The sequence below is a fragment of the Musa acuminata genome, chromosome BXJ3-3, assembly GCF_036884655.1.
Source record: "Musa acuminata AAA Group cultivar baxijiao chromosome BXJ3-3, Cavendish_Baxijiao_AAA, whole genome shotgun sequence".
NCBI classification, from domain to species: domain Eukaryota; kingdom Viridiplantae; phylum Streptophyta; class Magnoliopsida; order Zingiberales; family Musaceae; genus Musa; species Musa acuminata.
The window spans coordinates 38,238,206-38,260,173 of NC_088351.1; the positions used below are offsets into that span (position 1 = coordinate 38,238,206).

Sequence of the window (21,968 nt, forward strand, 5' to 3'; positions counted from 1 at the left end):
CTTTGGAGGGATGTTATAAAGCGGGTTAAAATGACAGTTCGTTATAAACGAAAAGTAACGATTTAGAGACGTATCGTTATATTCTTCAAAATGTCCGATATGTTATTACGGAAGAAATCGTTATATTCGTCAACGAGCGCGTCCCATCGTTTTCTGCGCAGACGAACGGGTATGGGCGTCTCCTTTTGTCTTCTTTTCCTATGCATTGAGCCGACAGGGAAGAGGCGGCGGAGGAAGAGGAAAGGGGAGCGAGAAGGGCAACTCCTTGTTTCCTTGCCCCCGTTCCACCGCTTTGACCGAGTGGGATTCGCCTTATCTTGATCCATCCCCGACCAATTTAGTCGCTCCCCTAAACCAGCCCCCACTTCCCCTCCTCTCCCTCCATTCGATGCTCCCATCCGCGCGCTCCGTCGCTTTCTTCGCCGTGCTCCTGCTAGGGTTGCTCGTCTCCGACGTGTTGACGCCCGTGGTGCTTGATCCGTCGGCGGAGAGCGAATCTTGGGGTACCGCAGCTGCCGCCGCTGCTTCTGCTTCCCCTCTTCCTTCTCCTCCTACTCCTTTGCTTTCTCTTCCTGCTCCGCCTACTAGCGAGATCTTCGTGGAAGAAAAATGGACCGACCGGCCATTGTCGGGGGACTTGGTACCGGTCGAGGAGTCTCCTCCTTTTGTCCCGGATCCCAAATTGGCGTTGCTATTGAATTCGGCTGAAAGGTAAGCAATTGGATTTTGGATTGGTTCAAGCAAGATCAGGGTTTTCTGCTATCCCTCGTGTGTTTTTGATTGGTTGTATTTGTTAAAGATCCAACTTTTTTAAGTTCAAGACACAAATTTGAAGATAGTTCTCGTGAATTTTGACTCGCTCCTTTTGAAATTCAACATTACTCGCAGCTTAGTAGAGGCTAGCTGCTGTAAGCCTGTAACAATGACAATTTGCTAGCTGTGATAGGCGTTCTTTTAAGCATGTCGACTTGTGTGAATATGTGTTCAAAGTAGCAGTAGCTTGATTATGGTAATTCCTGAAATTCTCATGTGGCCTGATGGAACATTTTTTAACTGGCATTCACACACTAAGAACCATTGGCTTTCTGATATTTCCTATATTAGCTGATGGAAACAGTTGATGGTGCTGTATTGCATCTTTTTTAACTTGTTTCATCAGTTGTTAGATGAATGCATAGGTATACCTTCAAGTGGGTGGAACTAAGACTAGGTGTTTTCATGTTTGTTTAGTGGATCTATGAATCTGCTTTTTCAACTTTAAGCTTAAAAGTCTTTCTTTTCAGGTAGACAGTGACCGTGTGATATGTATTTGTGCTGTTTTAGGAACAAATTGATCTGGTTATTTAACAACTACTAATTCAACATGCCAAATCTTTTTCTGACATACATGACATGACATTGTTGGTACAAGCAATAACTTTTTGTATATGTTTGAAATATCGTGTTTTTTATGCGAATTCTTTTGGTTGTTTAAATCTATTTATGTGTGTGCTCTTTGGGATACTTACATATATGTTGCTGCGTTTTGATTTTTGTTTTTGTTTCTTATTGTGTTGCATCAGTAAGGAGGGCAGATTCTTCCTCGCTTTGCCAAATGGTACCATCTATTTCATGAATAAATCTACAAAACCTCAGTGGAAGCTTTTGATAGGTCAGCCACTATCATATTCATGGAGATCTCCTTCAAATGATGATCCTGATTATATTGTGTTTTCTGATAGCAATGGGGAACTTTATGAATATAGCAAGGATGTTGGCATACGGGTACGCTCGTGAGTGTCTCTGTGTTTTTTGTTATGTTTATAATATCTAGCATGTGCTTTTCATGTGGAGATGGTGACGCATTAAAAAAGCAAACGATTGGGAGATGGCATGGGGGGCTGCTGGTCCTTTTCCCGTTGTATATACTATATAGTATAGACCAATAACATTGCTACTATTAGTGTGCATTTCAACTGACTTCTTCTATCTTATTCTTTTTCATGTTGTAGAAACATAACCGGACAGTGGAGGAATATGTCCAGAGAGCACCTGTGGTTGAAGGATCAGTTATCACCACTGGGACAAAGACATCAACTTTTTATGTTGTTGATGCTGATAGTGGGGAGTTAATTTATCATGATAATGAGCCTTTTAGTTTGCCAACTGTTGGGGTTCCCATGGCTAAAGAACAGTCAGTTGCATCCAAGCTAGAGTCTGGCAATGCTACTTATATTACCATTATAAGAACAGATTATTTTCTGAATAGTTATGATATAAATAATCATTTATGGAGTGTGATGATTTCTCGTATCAGTGCTCATAATGTTGGCCCCGGACTGACAAATACCATGTATGATGAAATGGAAATATCATCCGTGTCCGGAAGAAATATTCCTGTCTACTTTACTGGAGAGACTGATCAACTACCTAAACACAAGGCTATGCTCCCTCCCTCATTTTCTGAACCAATTACTGGGATGTGGTCTGGACAAGACTATGAGCAATCTTATGAATGCGAATCAGCCAGTAACTGTTCCTTAGGAATTGTCACAACTTCCAATATGGACCATGACCAGATAGTGGAGAGACTAAACGATGAACATATTTCTTTAGGTGGATCACGAGGCTTGCCTACTTCCCCAAATGGATGTCCACTGGGAAATTGCATTTCTGCTAGGCCAAAATTTCCTACGGCATATTCTAGTTTTGTAGACTCAAGACAGAGACCTAGAGGTCCCATCAACTGGCTTTATCACGAACAAGAGTGTTCTAATACATCACAGAACTCATTGGATGATTCAAATAATTATTCAATCAACGGACATTCTCATGTTCAGCAAGGCCATGGCTTGTCAATGCAATCTATTTATGGTCATAGTTGGCTATTTATTCTCTCTGTGCCTATATTTGTGTTTTGCTATTTTGGGTTGAGAAAGCTGTTCAAGCATGATAAAAAATATAATGATTTGAAGGAAAAGCAATCTGTCATTCCTAAGAAGAGGAAATCCCGGAAGTCTGGAAACTTGAAAAATGCTACCATCAGTGTTAGTCATGAGAGACATACTTTATCCATGAAAGAGAATGCTGAAACCAATGGGCATAATCAAATTCAGGTCAATGGAAGTTATTCATTCATACCTGATGGTGATAGTGATGGGCGTTGGGTTGGAAGACTTTTTGTTACAAATATTAAAATCGGTCACGGGAGCAATGGTACAGTCGTCTTTGAAGGATTTTATGGTGGTCGTCCAGTTGCTGTAAAACGGCTTCTTCGTGCACATCATGATGTTGCCTTTAAAGAGATTCAGAATCTTATTGCATCTGATCGACACCCAAATATTGTTCGGTGGTATGGAGTAGAACAAGATTTGGATTTTGTGTATATCTCACTGGAGCGTTGTATTTGCAGCCTAAGTGACCTAATATGCATATGCTCAGATTCTTCTTCACATTCAGTATCTGTGGAAAATGAAACTTCAAACTCTGTGATTGAAGGCAAAGTTCAATTAGGCTTGGCAGAAGGTATCAGAAAGGATGTTAATTTGTGGAGATCAAATGGGCTTCCTTCAAGGCAACTCTTAAAGATAATGAGGTGCGGGTTTGTCCTTTCCCTTGTATGTCTCTTTACTGTAGATTTTGTGTTGCTCTGTTACTTCTTTGTCTCCTTGTATATATATATTTGAGTCAATATTTTTTTATAAACAGCTTATAGGTCATCTTTTATCTTACTTGTTGGCATTGGGTGTTTACTGAACAGTGAAGAATTACCCATTTAACAGCCATTGTTTCCTTAAGAATATAAGACAATGACAATTTAAGTCTCATTTGATTGAATTTAGCAATTTGGTTTTTTCTTAGAAGTAGCTTCTTGATTGCAATATTATTTTCTTTCACAAAAGAAAACTTCAAAATACATCAGAACCAGCTCTGTACAACAGATGATGGCAAAGTTGGGAAGAAGTTATATGTATATTCATTAGTAACACAGTTTCTTAAGCACAAGAAAACTTTGTACAACAGAGGATGACATATGTTTCTATACAAAATCAAGAGTGACATAGTTTCTTAAACAGAATAAAAACCTAAAGTTCATAGTATTGAATGGAAAACAGTGGATGTCAAATTAGCAAAAAATTTACAGTTAATACAATAATTACAGTGAAAAGCCTCATCTAAGCAATCCAATTTGTTGTTGTTGTTCCTGTTGTTGTTGTTGTGTATCATAGGAGCCTTTGACATGTCTACTTTAAGGCAATAGCATTTGCTTCTTTTCCTCAAGTTGCTTGTGTTGTCTATTTATTTTGGAAATTGGCTATGCTAATTTGCAAATTTTGGTAGATATTGATCTTTTGTGATACTGTGGATCTGTTGTTTTTAAAACTTTAATCGTGTTTGTTTTACAGAGATGTAGTTTCTGGCCTTGCACATCTACATGAACTTGGAATCATACACCGGGATCTAAAGCCTCAAAATGTGCTAATAAGCAATGACGGACATCTTAACGCCAAGCTTTCTGATATGGGTATAAGCAAACGCCTACTTGAAGACATGTCTTCATTGAGCCGTAATGCTACTGGTTAGTGCACAATGAGAACTTTGGTATCTGACAAGTGTGCTTATTCTTTTATTATCCTTAGAAATGGACCAAGTTCAAGCGTGTTTTAATTTACCATAGGATATGGTAGCTCTGGTTGGCAAGCACCTGAACAACTTCTTCATGGGCGTCAAACACGAGCTGTGGATTTGTTCAGTTTGGGTTGCATACTATTCTTTTGTATTACCAAGGGAAAACATCCATTTGGCAATCATTTTGAAAGGGATGCAAACATTATTAACAATCGCATGGACCTCTTCTTGGTGGATCATATACCAGAAGCTGAACATTTACTTTGTCAACTGTTACAGCCTGACCCAAAGATGAGGCAAGCAGACTTTCTTTCACAATTTCCATAGTTACATTGCAGTCATTCCCTCTGCTTATTTTTTCTGATTTGCTAAGTACATGCTTCTTGTGTATCATCAGGCTGAATGCAGTAGAAGTATTGTGTCACCCTCTTTTTTGGAGTTCTGAGGCACGACTTTCATTTTTACGAGATGTAAGCGATCGAGTTGAATTAGAAGACAGAGAAAATGAATCGGAGCTGCTAAAATCGTTAGAAAATAGTGCGCCAAATGCATTTGGTGGGAAATGGGATGATAAGTTAGATGTTGCATTCATTACAGACATGGGTCGGTACAGAAAATATCGTTTTGATTCCATACGTGACCTTCTACGAGTAATAAGAAATAAGTTTAATCATTACCGGGAACTTCCAAAAGAACTCCAGGTAGCCTCTTCCATCCTTTTATTTGAGTATATTCATCTTACATTCTTGAGATCAATTAGCTCTGTGTGTAACTTGGTTCAGGTAATTTCTTTGTTGTAGATATTTGTAGTTATATTATCACTTTGTTGAACCAATCAATAAGAAAGTGTGCTTCTTGCTTCAGAATGTGGTGGGAGTTTAGGTACCGAAATACGTATGCTGAACATATTATTTGGTTTCCAATACTTTTCCATTTTGTCTGATCATCATCATTTTTTTCCAAAGGAGCATTTTTCACTTCAGCTTCAACTGTATGAAAAAGAACTTGAATTGGATTTACTTGTTGGGTTTGTTTACTTTTACCTCTTTTTTTTGGCTTGGATCTCAAATAAAATATTGTTCATCATCCCATTATTCTCTTTACTTCGTATACTAAATTTAATGCTCGTGCCATACTGATCCACTTGTTAATGCTGATTAACTAGTTGAGGGTGTTTCATGTGTTGTGTTGTGTGCTTTGTGAATTGAGCAGTACTTGCAAGGGTATTTGTTCTTTATGCTGAAGTATTTCCAACGGCTGCAGGAAACTCTTGGACCTGTTCCTGAAGGATTTGATATGTACTTTGCAAGTCGATTCCCAAAGCTCCTAATTGAAGTCTACAAAGTGGTTTACCGATTCTGTAAGGAAGAGGATTCCCTTAGCAAGTATTTCCAAAGTAGCAGCCTTTTGTAGATTCAAAATGCTTGTTTTGTACTTCTTGGATGCAATAACTAAACCCTAGTATATTATCCTAAAAAGGTTGTATCTACTATGTTTATAATCCAAATCCTGCTTATTTCATTGCAAATTGTGATTCACATTTGGAATTGAGAGGTTCAGAAACCTCTGTTCAGTGATTTTCCTGCACTTTAGTGCCTTTTTGTTGTTTGGATCTCATGTTGGTTGAGTGCTAGTATTCAATGAAAAGCTGAAATGTTGTGTGCCATGAAATATTCATTATAATATACAGTGCTACCAAATAACATGACATACTGTAACCTGATTGAAAGCGGGTGAAGTGGTATGAGTCAGGAGACATCATTGCAATGAAGGATCACAATTCTTCCAGTTGTTATTGCAATCGAACTTTCTTACAATCATAGTGATCAGATGTAAGGCCTTTGAAGCCATTCAATCAGTATACACCACATTGACCTAAATCAATTGTTTTTTTTTTTGCTGTAGGTTATTCTAAAATGATTCTATGTTTACAACATGCTACTCCATAATTCCAACACCTCCTGTGCTCCATTACCATGCTAAACTCACTTTCTCTTGTAAGATTGCAAGCAATGCCTAGAAAGCATCTTGCAACAAATTATTCTGGTTCAGAGAAGTCTGCTGGCAACAATAGCTGAAGCAGATGAATTCAAGCAACAAAATCATGCAACACCTGTTAATCCAAATTGGTGCTCATATTCGATTGCATCTTTTGCAGCTTGCACCGCGAGAAGGCTCTGTTGATTGTCTGATACAGGAAAGCCAACATCACAGTGCTGCAGCCCGAGTGTGAGAGACCCCTCACTGTTTTGACCTAACTCAGCCATCTGATACACCAAAAACCCGTCTGTGCCAGCTAGAGCATCTTGTAAAAGCTGGAATCTTGTCCAATCGATGGATATGAATCTTGTGTAGTTGTTCCATCTCGGAAAGCAGCAGCTGATGCGGCCACATTCATGGTTGGGATGGTTTTGGGTCTTCAGGAGTCGCTTATCAGGATCATTTCGCATCTTCCAGTTGCGGGGTTCTGCTAGTCTTCATGGTCCTCAGAGGGTTGGATGTCTTCATTCAGTTTGGGTGGATTTGATAAGGAAGAGTTTGAGCCAATCTGGGTATCTCCAAACTCTTCTTTGTACATGTTTTCGATCATAGGCTTCCAAAGACGAACTCGTGCATTTATGAACCAGTTTGAAACCTGAATGAAAGTGAGTCCAGATGAGGAAATGTGATGGATAATCTTAAAATATATGCAACAGATTGCTCAGTTTCTCAGTTGCAGATTGACATGAGCTAGGAATTAATTCATTGGGAGGTCCAACTTGAATCAGGAACAACCCTTTTTTGATGTCCATACATTTACTAATCATCAACATCGAACGACAAAGAATAGGATAAGTTACCATTTCACTATCAATCCTCAAGCAGAAAGATGGTTGTTCATCAGGAAGCATGTAGAAACAAATCCTTTGCCGTAGAAGGATCAAGAGGTAAAAATGTGGACATGAGATGATATAAAACGTGAAAGAGAGAAAAACATGAGAAAAGGACAGTAAACGGAGTCGCAACAAAGATATTTCAGGTGAAAAAAAGACAGTAGTTCTGCCTTTCCGGTTAAGCAATATATGCTTCTGATATCAATAGCATCAAAAGAGAGCAAAATCCAAACAAAACCATGCCTCACAACAGATCCAAAGTCAATCAAGAATAAGAAGTTTACCTGACTTCTCGTCAAGCCTGTCTGTCTTGCAAGTACCAGCTTCTCAGAATCCTTTGGGTAACTGGCAAAAATGTATCACAGCATTGTGTTAAGAGTGAAGAATCATTGTACTCAAAAGAACCAGGTGGAAAAGAAATGTTGTTGGAGCTTACGGATGAAGGAAGTGCTCAAACAGCCACGCGCGGAGAATAGAGACAGATGACTCGGGCAAACCCCTCTGTGGCCTCCAAGAATGCTGTTGCATCAGACCATATTGATGCAAGGTTCTCTGTTGCCGTAACTGCTGATCTATGTATCTAAGGCGAGATAACCCACTACTGCTACCACTTAAATCCTCCGGTTCACCAAGACTTTTCCTGGTAGCTTGAATTTGGCCACTGATGGCATCTCTCACGCAGCGGAAATGCCGTGAAATAGTTTGAAGAGCAAGTACAGTGTATGGTTTAGTAGCCCCACAACCAGCTATTGCATCAAACCATGACACTATTATCTGCATCTGATGGTAATACTGTGCATACCTTCTATCAACCTAAAATTAAAAGGTTAACTGAAGATGAAAGACAATGAATCTGTTCTCAGGTCACATTACAAAATCACAAGAGCATCACATTGACAGAGTCGACTGCATAAAAGTGATTATTGGCATTATTCCACTCACCAGAACTAAGCCGCTTTAGAAAATTTTGTTTAGGCACATCTTAGGCATATAATATTTCAGATATGGAGAAAAAATAATATGATCATAGGAGTCCCTTCCATAGTGTTGTATAGAGTGTAGTTCTCATGGTAAAATTTGTGCCAGTTATTTTCAAGTTCCTTTTTAATATTAAAAAATATACAAAATTGAAAGTTTCTAATTACAAGGAGTACAAATTTAGGTTTGCAAACAATGTCACTTGCGACACTACCTCACGGCTCAGGTAAAAATCTGTTGTCTACTTTAAGGTAAGAAGGTAATACAAGAAGCTTTTTCAAATCATGGTAAAGTTTGTCAGTTATCTGCAAGTTCGTTCTTGAAATAAAAGAAAGATATTTGCAAGTTTCTAAACATATTGTGGTCAAGAACAAATATTGCTAGGAAGCATATGTTATAACCAATCAAGTGGCAAAGGAAGCTACCTCTTCTGCAAATTCTCAAACTGCACTCTGGACAGAGATGTTATTTCTGAAAGTCTGTCATATAACATGCTTCTAAAATCTAATAACTTAATCAGTGTTTTTTCCTTTTGACTGAAAACATATAACCATTTATTTGTACTTATGTCTTCCCATTTATTTAAAGATAATCTACTAATGGTAGATACAACTAAGAAAACTTTATTTTTACAATGTATTGGTGATTGGAAACACATCAAATCGAGTCATGCCAACCAACATTTATTTTTTTAGTTATCCTAAAATGAAATTAAAAGTCTCATAATAAAAATGATATCATTAAGAAAAAAGAAAAGGAAAGGCAAAGTTATATACCTCATCCAACATTTGCAGAAGATTTGAGACCTTGTTTTGAAGATCCTCCTTTTCAGAAGCTGAGAGCTCACTTGAACAATTAGCTACAGCCTCTTGAGGGTTTGAAGCCATCACTTCACTTTTTGATCCCGTGTTAGCATCCTTATTTGTCATGGCACCAGCAGAAGCATAGAGACTTTGGCTTCTATCTGTTTTTGGCCTCGAAGCCTTCCGGACATTGACAACTTCATCAAGTAATTCTTGTGCTGGCCTGAGATATTTTGAATTTGGAATCAAGCTTGTAAGACTTGAAAGTTCATTTGGGGAGACGTTGCCATGCATGCTTTTGTTTTGAAAGCTTTCTTCCCTTAGTGGCCCAACAGTTCCAGATGTAAACTGATGTGAATCAATGAAAGAGATATCTAAGCTTGTAGGATGGTACTGAATTGAAGGAACTGGCATTTGTGTGCTAAGGCTAAGTGATAACGCTTGATTTTGCATGGTTGAAACATTTGAATGCTGCAAAGACAAGCTTTGCTCATTTATGATGCCCAGCTGTGTCTGCAGACTCACCTGATGATCATCAGGATGAATTAGAACATCTGCACCATTTATGGAACCTTCCACCGAATGCATAAATAACATCTCATTTCTTCCATCTTTCCAAGTATCATGAACATGGTCTCCATGAAGTGAAGTTACCTCATTGGAATTCCCAACAGCCATGCCTTGTGAAATGATGGTAGTGGTGACAGGAAGCTCATTGCGATTCTGCTGAGTTTGAGTGCTACCAGCTAATGCATCAGCATACGAGCCAGAATTTGAAAAGCTAAGGTACATCATGTTTCCAGGAACTGGTGATTCAGAATGTAAAGCATGCGCTGGATTCCTCGGAGAAAGATTTAGAGAGGTTTCACTTTGGTTGTTAGACATAAAAAAGAATGTAGACAATTTTCTCTTGCTTGGTTTTAAACATGGCAAGATCTGCAGACATGGCAGGATGATGGATCTTTGCGATATTTTGGCTATAATATAATAACTGACTTATTTCCAGGAATATGGATGAACTCAGACACAGAAAGCTCAAGTCCCTTATGAGGAAATGAATAATTCTGCAATAGTCAGGAATACAGGTCAAGATTAACTTATAAATCAGAAAAACTTAATATCAATCAGATGCAAACACAAAGTATAGTTAATGAATAACAAATGACCAGAAACAGCTATAGCAGAGCAGAGATAAAACAAACATGATAAGATGGTGGCATTCTGAATTGAAATACGTCTTAACACCAATAAAACCAAACAACTAAGGTGCAACAAAAGTCTTAAGCAAAGATATTTCTAAATGTACTGATCATGTATGTCTGTGTCTTTCAGTTTTGTTTATGCTTTGCACATGTAGAGGGTTTGCAGTAAGCTTGACAATCTCATTTTGGTTGGCTTTTGTGGCCGTTTCAAGCCTACAACCGCATATTGTGTGAAATCATCGCAAAGAGACAAAGATCATCTAAGAAGCCATTTTGGGAGTTTCTTAGCTTCACAGAGTGGTGCCGTTTCAACCGGCACAACACCCAAGAGTTATCCAGGTGACACATGGTTGGATGAGCCTTTCGGATAATGTCTAAAACTGGTTTGCTGTCCTGTTCCGTAGCAATGTCATGTGGGCACTTTTGACCGTGATGGACTATCTTGGACTCTTTGTTGCATAACCATTCAGAACTCACGAAGTCTACGTTTGTAATTTGCATTGCCTATCAAGTGTTCCTCTAACCAGTCTTCTCTTTTATAGGTCCTTAAGGGGTCATAAAAGGTTTTGAGGAGGTTGACTTTTGTGGACAAACACACAAAGGTGTCGCAAGACTTAGACAAAACCAGTTAAGTCCATACACATTAATACTTAACCTATACTGCCCATGAGATTGAAACTAATGTACAGTGAGGATTCATTTGCATAAAATCTGGATTGAAGCATCCAAATTAAACAAGCTATAGAAGGAATGGAGACAAAAATGGACAAATAGAAAGGATAAACAAATGTAGCCTAGGCTATCTTCTAGTTCACAGATCATGGATTACACAATTCATCAATCAATCAGGACAAACAATCAACCGAACTGTGTGTTTTTCTTCTCTTTTTCTTTTTAATGCTACATGCGTCCCTAATATCCAAAGCTCAAGCAACTAACAAACTTATATTATATGAAGCCAGCTTTAGTTTCCTACCTCTTTGAATAACAAGCATAATTAATTTCTACCGGCAGACACAGAAAGAAAGAACCCAAAATGGAGTTTGGTCCAGATATCCCAAGAACAACATAGAACCCCAGATACACCCTTATAATCCAAAACACACCACCCCGAAACTCCGTACTCCACAATCGAGCCAACCAACTAGAAATCTCAAATTGCATAATTCTTGAAGCCAAAGATCAAATCTTGGAAAAGGGGGCGACAAGAGCGTGACAAGACCCATCGATCCAAGAAGAAGCAACATGGTACCCAAGAACAACAGAATCAACTTAAAAGAATCGGGTAGTATAACATCTCGAACCCACCAACCAAAATTATCAGACTAAAAATTAGATGGAGAGCCAGAGACAGGAGAGCCAGAGGGAGACAGGCAGGATGGAGAAGAACTAATATGGTTCTACTGGATGTTGATACGAAGAACCAAGCATGATGACACTGACTACACAGAGAGTTACATATGTATTTGATGGAAGAAGAATGATTTGGATAGAGAGAGAGAGAGAGAGAGAGAAAAAAAAGGGAACACAAGAAAAGCCAAATCCTATACCTGAGGGATAAGAGTTGGGGGGAGGGCAGCTGCTGCTGCTGCTGCTACCGCCTGCGCCTCGTGGGGAGCAGGAAAGAAGCCGATTCGGGAACAAATCGATCCCAAGGTCTCAATTCAAAATGCACAAAGTTCCCCTCTTTGCCTTCCTCCCTGTCGTATATGCGTATTTAATACTCTTTCACCTCCTTCCATTGCTACTATCGAGATCGACAACCAGTTTTTAAACCCTTTCTCCTCCCTCCCTCTCTCCGTCTCTCTTTCTCTCGCTCTCATATCAAATTCCCATCATCCGACTCCCAAAATTCCATCGTCACGTGATTGTACTTCTGTCTCTGCAGTCACGGCCTTCTAAAAGGCAGCTATGATAGATGACAATTCTTTCTCTCTCTTCCCTGCCACTTCTTCTCTCTATCCTTCTTGGGAGTCGGTGATGACAATCGTTAAGGCGTTCTATCTCCTGACAACCTGTTGGTAGACCTAAACCTCCTCTTAAATCTCTCAAAACACCATCTTTTCCACCATTTCACTCTGATCTCTTCCTTTTTTCCTTCCTAAGACGCGACCATTCCAAAGCCCAAGCCACATAAATCACCAAAAACCTGCCTTTTTTCCTGATCATCTCCCTCGAGCAACTTGGCGTGTGAAGACCTGGCGAAGAATAATGACGCCATTAAGTTGATCTGTAACCTTGTCTTGGTCCCCCTCCGTGGCCTGTGTGTGCTGTGGCATGTGCTGATGACAATCCACACTTCCCCCCTTCCTCTTCCCCTTCCATTCCTTCCCTCAAGAACATGAATTGCAGTACGGTGAGTGCAGTCCCGGCAGCAGATCAACATCTCTCTTCCTCATAAGACTCGATTCAAACCAGTAATGGTCCGGCAAGACATTTCTCCGGCCAAGTAAATGCCATACGGATGAGGAGTGAGACAAATCCGGCGCTGGTCGGCCCAGGCGCTCACCTGGCCCAATTTAAGGCCTAATTGAAATTGACTCGTCTTGAGTTGAACCCAAATATAACAATGGGTTCCGCCAAGCCACGTCCCACACCCCACCCAACCCCGCGCCACGAGCCGGTAGCCGAGAGAACCCCATTCGCGATGGCTCCGCTCTCGTCGCCGTCGTCGCTTCTTCTTCAGTGACGCGTCCCCGCCTCCTCTTCATCTGCGGCCATAGCTCCTAGACGCCTCCTCTTCAGCGATATTTCCGTCGCTCCTCCACACGTCCGTGTAGAAGGCGGCCCTCAGCGGTACCCGTCCTCTCTCTCTCTCTCGGCGGTGCGCCTCCCGCCTCTCTTTCCCGTTTGCTATCGCTCTTCCTCTTTCTCTCCCTCCTCCTCCTCCTCCGCCGTGCTTCTTCCCCCTCTCCTTCCCTCTTGTTGTCTCTCTCCCTTCTCGTATCGGAACGGCGTTGCCCTAATCACCATCTTCCTCGTCACTCCTCTTTAACGGTGCTATTGTCCAATTCCGGAGAGCCCGACACCGGTCCTCCTTGTTCCGCGCTGGTCGCTGCACCCCCATAGGCTCCCAAGCTGGAGAGCACAGCATTTATATGCACCTCTCTCTCTCTCTCTCTCTCTCTCTCTCTCTCTCTCTCTCTCTCTCTCAGATCTCATTGTTTTAGTTGATGAAAATCGTAACTTTGCCCTAACTATTTTTAATGGTCATCTAATTGTTTGCAGCTGCACGAAACAATGTTTTCTGGCGTCAAATTTGTACCCAGGGATCAGCTCCTTTCATCATCGGCAGTAACCCTCTTACCTTTCTTATTTTTCACCTGTTCTTTTATTGTCCATTTGATTTCTTGCTTGAAGTTTCGATCTGTTGATAGACGAAACCCCATTCGGACTCGGATGGATCTGGAGGGGAAGAGAAGAAGTATTCTAGCACCATCAAGAAGTCTAAGACGAAGAAGAGAAGTAAACGAGACGGTGGTGATGCCTCTTCGGAAGATGATGTACACAAAATGATCTCTAGAAGAGGGAAACGAGTGAAGAACAAGAACAAGAAGAATAAAAGGAGTAAGAAGCACCATAGCTCCTATGATGATGATGATGACGATGAAGGTGATGATAGTACTCTAAGAACTTCAGATAGCGAGTCTTTGGACAGCAAGGAGGTCAAACGAAGTAAAAGTTGGAGGAAGAGGAGAAGAAGAAGACAGGAATTGTCAGAGGATGACTATTCTTCATCGTCCGATGAGTATGCAGAGAAGAAAGGTAAAATGAAGCATCAGCGACTCAAAAATATTAGGGAAAGGCGAGATGCGAAAGATCTGCATTCTAGTAAAAATTTTTGGTTTCTGCTATGACTATGTTTGTAATAAGTAGAGTAAGGATTATAATTGGATATTGTAGTTATTGTTACTAAATCCTTTTTTGTCAGTAGAGGATAGTGATGATGATGGTAGAGACTTACTTCACCAGAATGACAAAGAGCTTGCGAGGAAGGAGTTGGGATTAGACTGGATGCTGAGACCGGCGAGCAGGATGACAGAGAATAGTCGTGCAGAAGTGGAGGAAGAAACCGAGGAACATAAAACTGTTGAGGTACTTTCAGTTCCTCTTAGGAATACTTTGTAATTCTTCATTCACTGTTGTACAATTTGAAAAACAGTGCATACAATACTTGCTTGATGTTCAGTTTGGTGTTTCATAACTTCCTGGATATTTGTTTAGATATCTGTTGTGGCTAAGGGCTCTCCAGAACTTTTGAATAAATCAACAAAATATAGATGCTTCATGCTGCAATCAGCAACCATAGCACTCTTTGATAGCATTAACTAACTATTATAACAGTCATCTCATATATTAACCAAATCCATAGGTTTTAGTTGTTGTTTTGTGTTTTCAGCATAATGGGAGGGATTTAATGAATTGAAGATAAAACTAGGTTTTATGGACCAGAATTGGCCAGAAAAATGATTGGGAGCCACTGACTAGCAATTCCAGTCTGTTCCAGGAAAATATTGTTTTCAAGTTGAGAAAGATGCCTAAATAACTTAAGTAAACTAAGACTCTTAATCTATTTAGCATCAAGTAAAGGAAACAATCTGAAGGTTTACTGTCTTGCTTCTATTTTGTGTGAGTTCATAGTCCAGCTGAACTTTGTGATCATGAGAGCTTCTACAATATATAGGTGCTTGAAACATATTATTCAGCAGCTAATATGAGCCCACAGAAAGTCCTCCTAAAATATATCGTCCATTGTGACCTTGGCTACAAATAGTTTTTGAAAGAAATTATTCAGCAGCTAATTGAAACGTATTATTCAGCAGCTAGCCCCCCCGATGTTCAGATAAATAAATTAAAACAGATCTTTCTTACATTGGACCAGATCTGAGTACTTAAACTCAATAAAAAGCCCTTAGAGCGGAAAAATTATTAAGACCATGGATTTAGGTTTATTGAGCTCGATTGTTGCTCAGAGCTGTACCAGTAAACCTTGGATGAGTGAAATACTTAGTGCTCAGATAACAGATGAGATTCTATAGCAATCCAGTGTCTCCTTTTAAATTAAACACATATATCAAATCTGGATTCTAGTAGGAAACTAAATTGGACAAGCAAAATAGATAAAAACACAGATATGGAGATTCTGTATCAATGCTTTGTGTGTTGGTATACTAATACTATACACTCATATGTCAAATCTAGATGCTATTAAGAAACTACATTGGTTAAGACATATCTGTTACATATTTATATTTAATGAACTGAAGCAATGAGGTCATTAAAATTAAGTAGATTGTTTTCAAATTTGTGAAGTTAAGTTTGGATATATATTGCTTCCGTGTGTCTTATGAGAATGGAAAATTGGAGCATTTTCTATTAGTGAAGAAGTATCATTAAAATAAGTATATTTTTTCCTTTCCATTTGAGAATTGATGGTTACTTGTGTATATTTGTTAGACAACTAGCAGATGGGTAAAGCTTTTTTTGATGTTTAAGTCCAAACCAACAATTTTGGAGTATATAATGCTAGCTTTGAGGATTCATTGACACAATTTTTTTTCTGAAAATGCTATTATGATATTCTGAATGATTAATTTCTTCACTTTCTTTCCATTTATGCTTGCCTTGCAGTTATTGATTATTAATTTAACATCACTTCTCTTCATGAGTTTATGAAACTTTAGTCGATTGACTTTTCTAATTATTCTTGTCTAACAGGTGACGAGAACAAATCCAAAGGAATTGAATCCATATCTGAAAGATAACGGGAGTGGGTATCCAGATGATGCATCTATTTCGGAGGCTAGTGACAGACTTTTCTCTTCTTCAGTTGTTGGTGATGGTGGAGCAAGCTGGAGATTGAAAGCCTTGAAGCGTGCGAAAGAGCAGGCAGCTCGTGAAGGACGAAAACTTGATGAGGTATATGCTTGTGATGTAAGCAGTATGTATACAGTATACTCTGGAACTTACGGTATACCTTTCTATTTCATCATACAGGTTGTTGAAGAACGATGGGGCTCATTGGGCCAGTTGACTGCAACTGTGGTAGCTCATAGAGCTGCCCCGGCACGTGCTCATCTGCGTGCAATAAATGACAGAAAGAGGGGGCCAATGGAATTGTCTGAAGTGGCCCCATCTGATGAAACTAAAGAAGGCATTCAAGAGGTGCGCAGTGGAGGCCGTGACTACTTACGTGATGTTTCTTCTCAAATTCCTCAGATGAGAAAACCTAGACATGATGACTTGTCCTGGAAAAGGAATAAAGGTCGTAACATGTCTATGGAGGATAAATCCCTAATTTCTTCAGCAATATCCAGCTTAAATAGATTTGCAAATGATGGGAACTTTATGGATAATATTGCTCGGTTTCAAAGTAAAGATGATGGCATTTCAAATAGCTCTTCTGGTGCAAGTCCAAAGGCGAGCAGCAATTGCATGGAGAAGAGATTGCACACTCCGAGAGACAGAGGTCCTGATGAAGAATCCTCAGCCCAGAAACAAGTACAGAGTGCAAATCAATTAGCAGCTAAGGTGTTGCAGCTTCGTATGAAAGGAAAGGATGATGAGGCTGAGAAACTTTCGGTGAGACACTGCTTGATGCATATTCTTGTTGCCTAAATGTGGTTCCTACAATGATATAGCTGGCATTGTTATTTAATGGCCACATATGAACTTATAACAAGTAGCTTTAGTTATCTCACATATAAAGGTCATTTTCTGCTGCTTCAACTTCAAATTGTTCATCCAAATTATAATCACATATTAAACTTTTGAATTTATTAAATCTTGCCTCTAATGCAATTGGTCACTTTCTTCTATTATAACTGTGAATAAGGCCAGTGGGGCATCTATTATTTTGTGTAGTTATTGCCAGCCTATTGTTTGGGTGGACATTGCTTTGTTTACAAAAACAAATCAGATGGACTAAATGTTTATATCTCACTTGCAATAGCTCATTAGATTTATAGAGAGAACTTGCAACACAATTCTCTGCTTTAACTAGAATCTTTACTATTTACCAGAAAGAAATGGAGGCCATGGTTGACAAATCAGATGCTGGCACCCAATCAGTTAGAGTGGAAACAGAGGGAAGCACAAGCAGGTAAGGATGATATACCTGTTTGATAACTAAGTGTTAACTGTTTCTACATTGATTGGCTTGTTACATTTGTCCTTATGTTTTTTCCTTCTCTAGTCTTGAAAAAGTAAAAGAAGTAATAGGCTAATTCTTCTTTGTTCTTCAGCTTATCATGTTCAACTTGTCTGCCCAAGATACAGAATTGCATGGTTTTGATTTTGACCATCTTAAAAAAAATCAAGTATTTCTCCTTGCATTTGCATTTTATATTTTATGCTGATGGGTTTTTGGCAACAAGTTTATTTTGGATTTTTTTTTGGCCTTGCTTTCTTTACTGGTATATCTGATGTTTTCTTTATCTACTTTGTCAACTTATATTTCTGTCTTTTATTGGTATATGCCTCAAAACCTGTGCATGCTTTCTTGCTATTAGCATGTCTGAACTTTGTAAGAACTAAAGATCCAAAATAAAAGAATATTTCACACATAACAGGATCATTCAAACTTTAGAAATTAGGAGATTGCAAAGCGTTTCCAATTAGTTTATTTTGTAAGATGGTGATTTTCTTACTCTTGTGTGTGTGTGTGTGTTTATATATATATATAACATTTTGGAAGGGAAGTGTCACTTATTGATATTTTTTCCATTTGGTTTGTTGTAGATATATCAGGAAGCAGATGTCTAGGGAACATAAGAGGAGAGAAGATGATGCTGATTTGCATCTTGCAAAGACAATAACGCAGAACAAACAGTATAGTTTGGGTGAAGATGAGGAGTATGGTTTTGATGTTGCTCCTAGCAGAAAACGTAACAAGAAGAAAGAGGAGATGCCTGCTGAAAGAAGTATATCAAGACGACTCTTAACTCAACAAGAGCGCTGTCAATTTTGTTTTGAAAATCCATCAAGACCAAAACATCTTGTTGTGTCAATTGCAAATTTTACATACTTGATGCTGCCTCAGTGGCAACCTGTCGTTGAAGGCCATTGCTGCATTTTACCAATGCAGGTGTGAGATTTGGTATTACCCTTTTTACTGTTTTATAAGTTTGGTTTTTTATGTCATAATTTATGAAAGTTACAGTCGCTGCCAAGATCACATGGATGCTGTTGTTAGCATGTCATGTGCCTTCTGGAGTGTGTGCTTTCTTGATTAAGTATATGGTTGTTGATGATTCTTGCTTCCTTAGTAATAGCAATCCTGTATTGCCTATTCCTTTATCATGATTTTTCTTATTATTTGAATCAGTGATGGTTATACTTGTAATATTGAGACATTTTTCAACTCTATACAGCATGAAGCTGCAACAAGATCTGTTGATAAAAATGTTTGGGAGGAGATCCGCAACTTCAAGAAGTGCTTGTTGAAGATGTTTGCTAGAGATGATAAGGATGTCGTGTTTCTTGAAACTGTTGTAGGGTTGGCAAAGCAGCGTCGTCACTGTTTACTTGAATGCATTCCTATACCCCATTTGCTCGCCAGTCAAGCACCTATGTATTTTAGAAAGGTATATACTTATGATTTGAAGGTGTTTTGTTGAAATCTGTCTTGTTAAATTAGTATTCTTTATTATTGAATTCCTGACTAACTTTCCTTCAATAGTGCTAGATCTGATTAATCTTTTTGCAAAGTCAAACAGTGATTACAATCTATCTCTCTTATTCTTCATCTGGCACAGCATTGCATGACTTTGTATGTGCAACATCTGTTGTTTGATGCCATTAGAATGTCATAGTACATTGAATGCTTCTTCTTTTGTTCCATCTTCTTTCATGCATTTGATCGACTAATTTTTCTTTTTCAAAATTTTCCTTTGTTGTTTTAGATTTCATTTCTGATTTTTATTCCTAGGCATTTCTTGCCCTTCATGGCTGTTTCTTTGATGATCCACTTGAAAGTAATATCTGTCCTGTTCTACTAGTTTTATAGGAAAATATTTTTAAGGATTGTACATTTATTTCTTGATTTACAAGTTGGATGATGTAGAACCATGTGTAGAAAGGAGGTAAGTTGATACTTCGGTGTTACAAGTGAAGGAAATAATTTAATACAGAAAACTGAGTTATGATGAATTATGAGGTAAGAGCTGGAAGCAAGAAAATGGAGCCTACGCCATGTGTAGCAAATACACTTGGCCAGGGGGGAAATTTACATAGGTGAACATCATTTATACTTTATAGTACCTTGTATTGCTCTTAATTCGAATCTAGAAAATTGTACTAGCTAGATCTCTCTCTCTCTCTCTCTCTCTCTCTCTCTATATATATATATATATATATATATATATATATATAATGTCAACTTGGTGATATGTATGTGTAGTTGGTTGTGGTCTACAAATCCTGGGAAGTATTTGACTAGCATTGGGTGTCTGGCAGTGATTATAGAAGAAAGTAATGATTTTGAAGTGTCTATGCTTTGGAGGGTACTGAGGGTACTAATTAATTTTGTCATCAGCAGAAAGCATGTAAGCACTAGATCAAACAAGTGTGCATATTTATAATGCTTCGAAACCAGTTTTTTATGCGTGGATGATGCCAAGTGAACTTCTGCATTCTTGTGTCTTTTTAAATTCTTGTTCTGGATGCCAAGGAAAAGTGAATGAGTAGTGGCTTTAAATTTGATTGGAGAAGGTCCAAGAAAGGCTTATATTATTAGGTGTGTGTTGCCACTTTCATGGTAGTTGACACAGATTTTGCCTTGAATTGTAAGGAACTTATTTGCTTGGATATCTTTTTATGTGCATTTCTATGATGCTGGTAAATAGGTAGGTTTCATTGTGATTTATTTTCTAGAAGACCACAAAGATGTTAGTTTAACATGTGCTTTACATAGTTCTCGCTATCGGTCCAGTGTGGTCATTACATTGCTGTGGTACACCACACTAATTCTAATTGTAACAACAAACTTTAGATTTATTTGAATCTTTAGTATCATCATTAAAGCCAAGTAGAAGCTAGACGATCTTGGCCTGTTTTATGACTAAAGGGTTATAATGGAACTGATCCTGGCGGAGTAAGAGCAGGGGTTGACTACAACTTTTCTTTGCTGTTGGCAGCTATTAGTAGGCTGATAAGCAACAATTGTATCAAGGTAAACATATTCGATATAAGACATCATATTCAACAAACAAATTGAATTGGTAGATGCACTTTATGAAGTCCTTGAAGATATATCTCTAACACCTGCCTTTCGGTAACCATGTTTATGAGTTCCTTACAAATAAGTTTGTTCTATTCCAGGCAATTGAAGAAGCTGAGGAAGAGTGGGGCCAGCATGACATGAAGAAGGTCATCCCAACAAGTGGGAATCTGCGGCAAGTGATTCCTGAAAATTTTTCTTATTTCCATGTGGAATTTGGCCTCGACAAGGGGTTCGTTCACGTGATCGACAAAGACAGTAATTTCAACAGTGGCTTTGGTTTGAATGTCATCAGAGGCTTACTACGCCTTCCAGAGGAAGACATGTACCGACGCCGAAGGCATGAACCAATGGAGAAGCAAAATCAGGCAGTCGCTAATTTTGCTCGGGAGTGGGAACACTTCGATTGGACAAGAGACCTTGATTAAATGAAGATGAGTGAATCTTTTAATCACCTGTAGCTTGAAATATGAAGTATAACATGTATGTTTTAGATCAAAATTATATCAGAACATGTATTTTCTTTCATCAATTCGTTTTCTGCTGAGGAAAGTAATTTACGATCTTTTAGCAATTTATATTCTGTTACACTAAGAATTTTATGACACTAAGTATTGCATGGTGCTGGAACTGTTCCCAATAGCTGTTATGCTATAATTCAGCAAAGACCATAAACAAAAAAAAAAGGGTGGTGTTTGCAAACAATTCAATGATGGTGCTTTAATAGAGGGCCTGTAGCTGGAAATGTCCTTTTCTAGGAGTTCCTCTCGGCAGTTCTTGTCCTGAAAAGATTTTGCCTACAGCTCTGTCAAAAGGTTCAGTGGAAATATGGAAGATGAGCATCATGTTCTTCATCTAAGAAAGATTTCTTTGTGGTCTTCTCTTAGCTCTTCCTTCTGCCACACTTCCTTTGACTGGTCTCCCAATGCATTTAAAATATATTGAGCTCAGAGGTCAATTATTAACTTGGTGATGTATGTATATGGTGTTTAGTTTGTGTGGGTGATCAACATTTCTCTGTGATCTCTGAATGTATGAATCTATGAGCCAAGGCAGATCTTTGCTGCTTGCTTCACATTCTTCAGCTATCATTTCTTGTTTAGCTTACACACCAACTGAGTGCTCTGTTCCTCCCAACTTCTACCTGATATGAAACTTTGTTGAGATTTTCCAAACATAAAGTTTGATTCAAGAAATTAATACTAATTTTCATTCATCATCAATTTTGATCCATCTAATTTGCAAAAGTGGATCTTACACTACTAAGAATTCACTGTACATAAAC

At 38.7% G+C, this 21,968-nt stretch overlaps 3 protein-coding genes across 11 annotated transcripts; 2 read left to right on the plus strand and 1 right to left on the minus strand.

Annotated features, from left to right (window-relative positions):
• Nucleotides 1-168: 168 nt before the first annotated feature.
• On the plus strand, nt 169-8,341 carry LOC135633912 (serine/threonine-protein kinase/endoribonuclease IRE1-like). Of its 2 annotated transcripts, XM_065143910.1 has the most exons (8): nt 169-711; nt 1,563-1,764; nt 1,992-3,574; nt 4,386-4,558; nt 4,658-4,904; nt 5,006-5,309; nt 5,872-5,968; nt 6,767-8,341. In XM_065143910.1, the coding sequence occupies exons 1-8, from the start codon at nt 389-391 to the stop codon at nt 6,790-6,792; spliced, it is 2,955 nt and encodes a 984-aa protein (XP_064999982.1). In that variant the 5' UTR covers nt 169-388; the 3' UTR covers nt 6,793-8,341. The 2 variants fall into 2 exon arrangements, with proteins under 2 accessions (XP_064999982.1, XP_064999981.1); XM_065143909.1 differs by lacking the exon at nt 6,767-8,341 and having other exon boundaries at nt 5,872-6,225.
• On the minus strand, nt 7,079-12,837 carry LOC135633915 (BEL1-like homeodomain protein 7). 2 transcript variants are annotated; one of them, XM_065143920.1, is made up of 5 exons: nt 12,015-12,809; nt 9,236-10,326; nt 7,918-8,294; nt 7,766-7,826; nt 7,079-7,243 (listed from the first exon to the last, which is right to left on the minus strand). In XM_065143920.1, exons 2-5 carry the CDS (start codon nt 10,145-10,147, stop codon nt 7,079-7,081), a joined length of 1,515 nt encoding a protein of 504 aa, XP_064999992.1. In that variant the 5' UTR covers nt 10,148-10,326; nt 12,015-12,809. The 2 variants fall into 2 exon arrangements, with proteins under 2 accessions (XP_064999992.1, XP_064999991.1); XM_065143919.1 differs by lacking the exon at nt 7,079-7,243 and having other exon boundaries at nt 7,529-7,826; nt 12,015-12,837.
• A 220-nt stretch (nt 12,838-13,057) lies between these two features.
• LOC135633914 (uncharacterized) lies at nt 13,058-21,325 on the plus strand. Of its 7 annotated transcripts, none has more exons than XM_065143912.1 (10): nt 13,058-13,288; nt 13,693-13,758; nt 13,842-14,295; nt 14,396-14,559; nt 16,183-16,383; nt 16,462-17,046; nt 17,487-17,566; nt 18,205-18,550; nt 18,837-19,049; nt 20,785-21,325. In XM_065143912.1, the coding sequence occupies exons 2-10, from the start codon at nt 13,705-13,707 to the stop codon at nt 21,109-21,111; spliced, it is 2,424 nt and encodes an 807-aa protein (XP_064999984.1). In that variant the 5' UTR covers nt 13,058-13,288; nt 13,693-13,704; the 3' UTR covers nt 21,112-21,325. The 7 variants fall into 7 exon arrangements, with proteins under 7 accessions (XP_064999984.1, XP_064999989.1, XP_064999983.1 ...); XM_065143917.1 differs by having other exon boundaries at nt 13,842-14,229; nt 14,399-14,559; XM_065143911.1 differs by having other exon boundaries at nt 13,058-13,260.
• The last annotated feature ends 643 nt before the right edge of the window (nt 21,326-21,968 follow it).

Coding starts and splice junctions, on each gene's coding strand:
- LOC135633912 (XM_065143909.1), top strand. CDS start 389: ATGCTCCCATCCGCGCGCTCCGTCGCTTTCTTCGCCGTGCTCCTGCTA. Junction 3,575..4,385: donor CAACTCTTAAAGATAATGAG/GTGCGGGTTTGT, acceptor TTTGTTTTACAG/AGATGTAGTTTCTGGCCTTG. Junction 4,559..4,657: donor ATTGAGCCGTAATGCTACTG/GTTAGTGCACAA, acceptor AATTTACCATAG/GATATGGTAGCTCTGGTTGG.
- LOC135633915 (XM_065143919.1), bottom strand. CDS start 10,147: ATGTCTAACAACCAAAGTGAAACCTCTCTAAATCTTTCTCCGAGGAAT. Junction 8,295..9,235: donor TTCTGCAAATGTTGGATGAG/GTATATAACTTT, acceptor TTTTAATTTTAG/GTTGATAGAAGGTATGCACA. Junction 7,827..7,917: donor TTTGAGCACTTCCTTCATCC/GTAAGCTCCAAC, acceptor CATTTTTGCCAG/TTACCCAAAGGATTCTGAGA.
- LOC135633914 (XM_065143912.1), top strand. CDS start 13,705: ATGTTTTCTGGCGTCAAATTTGTACCCAGGGATCAGCTCCTTTCATCA. Junction 14,296..14,395: donor TGCGAAAGATCTGCATTCTA/GTAAAAATTTTT, acceptor CTTTTTTGTCAG/TAGAGGATAGTGATGATGAT. Junction 16,384..16,461: donor AAGGACGAAAACTTGATGAG/GTATATGCTTGT, acceptor TTCATCATACAG/GTTGTTGAAGAACGATGGGG.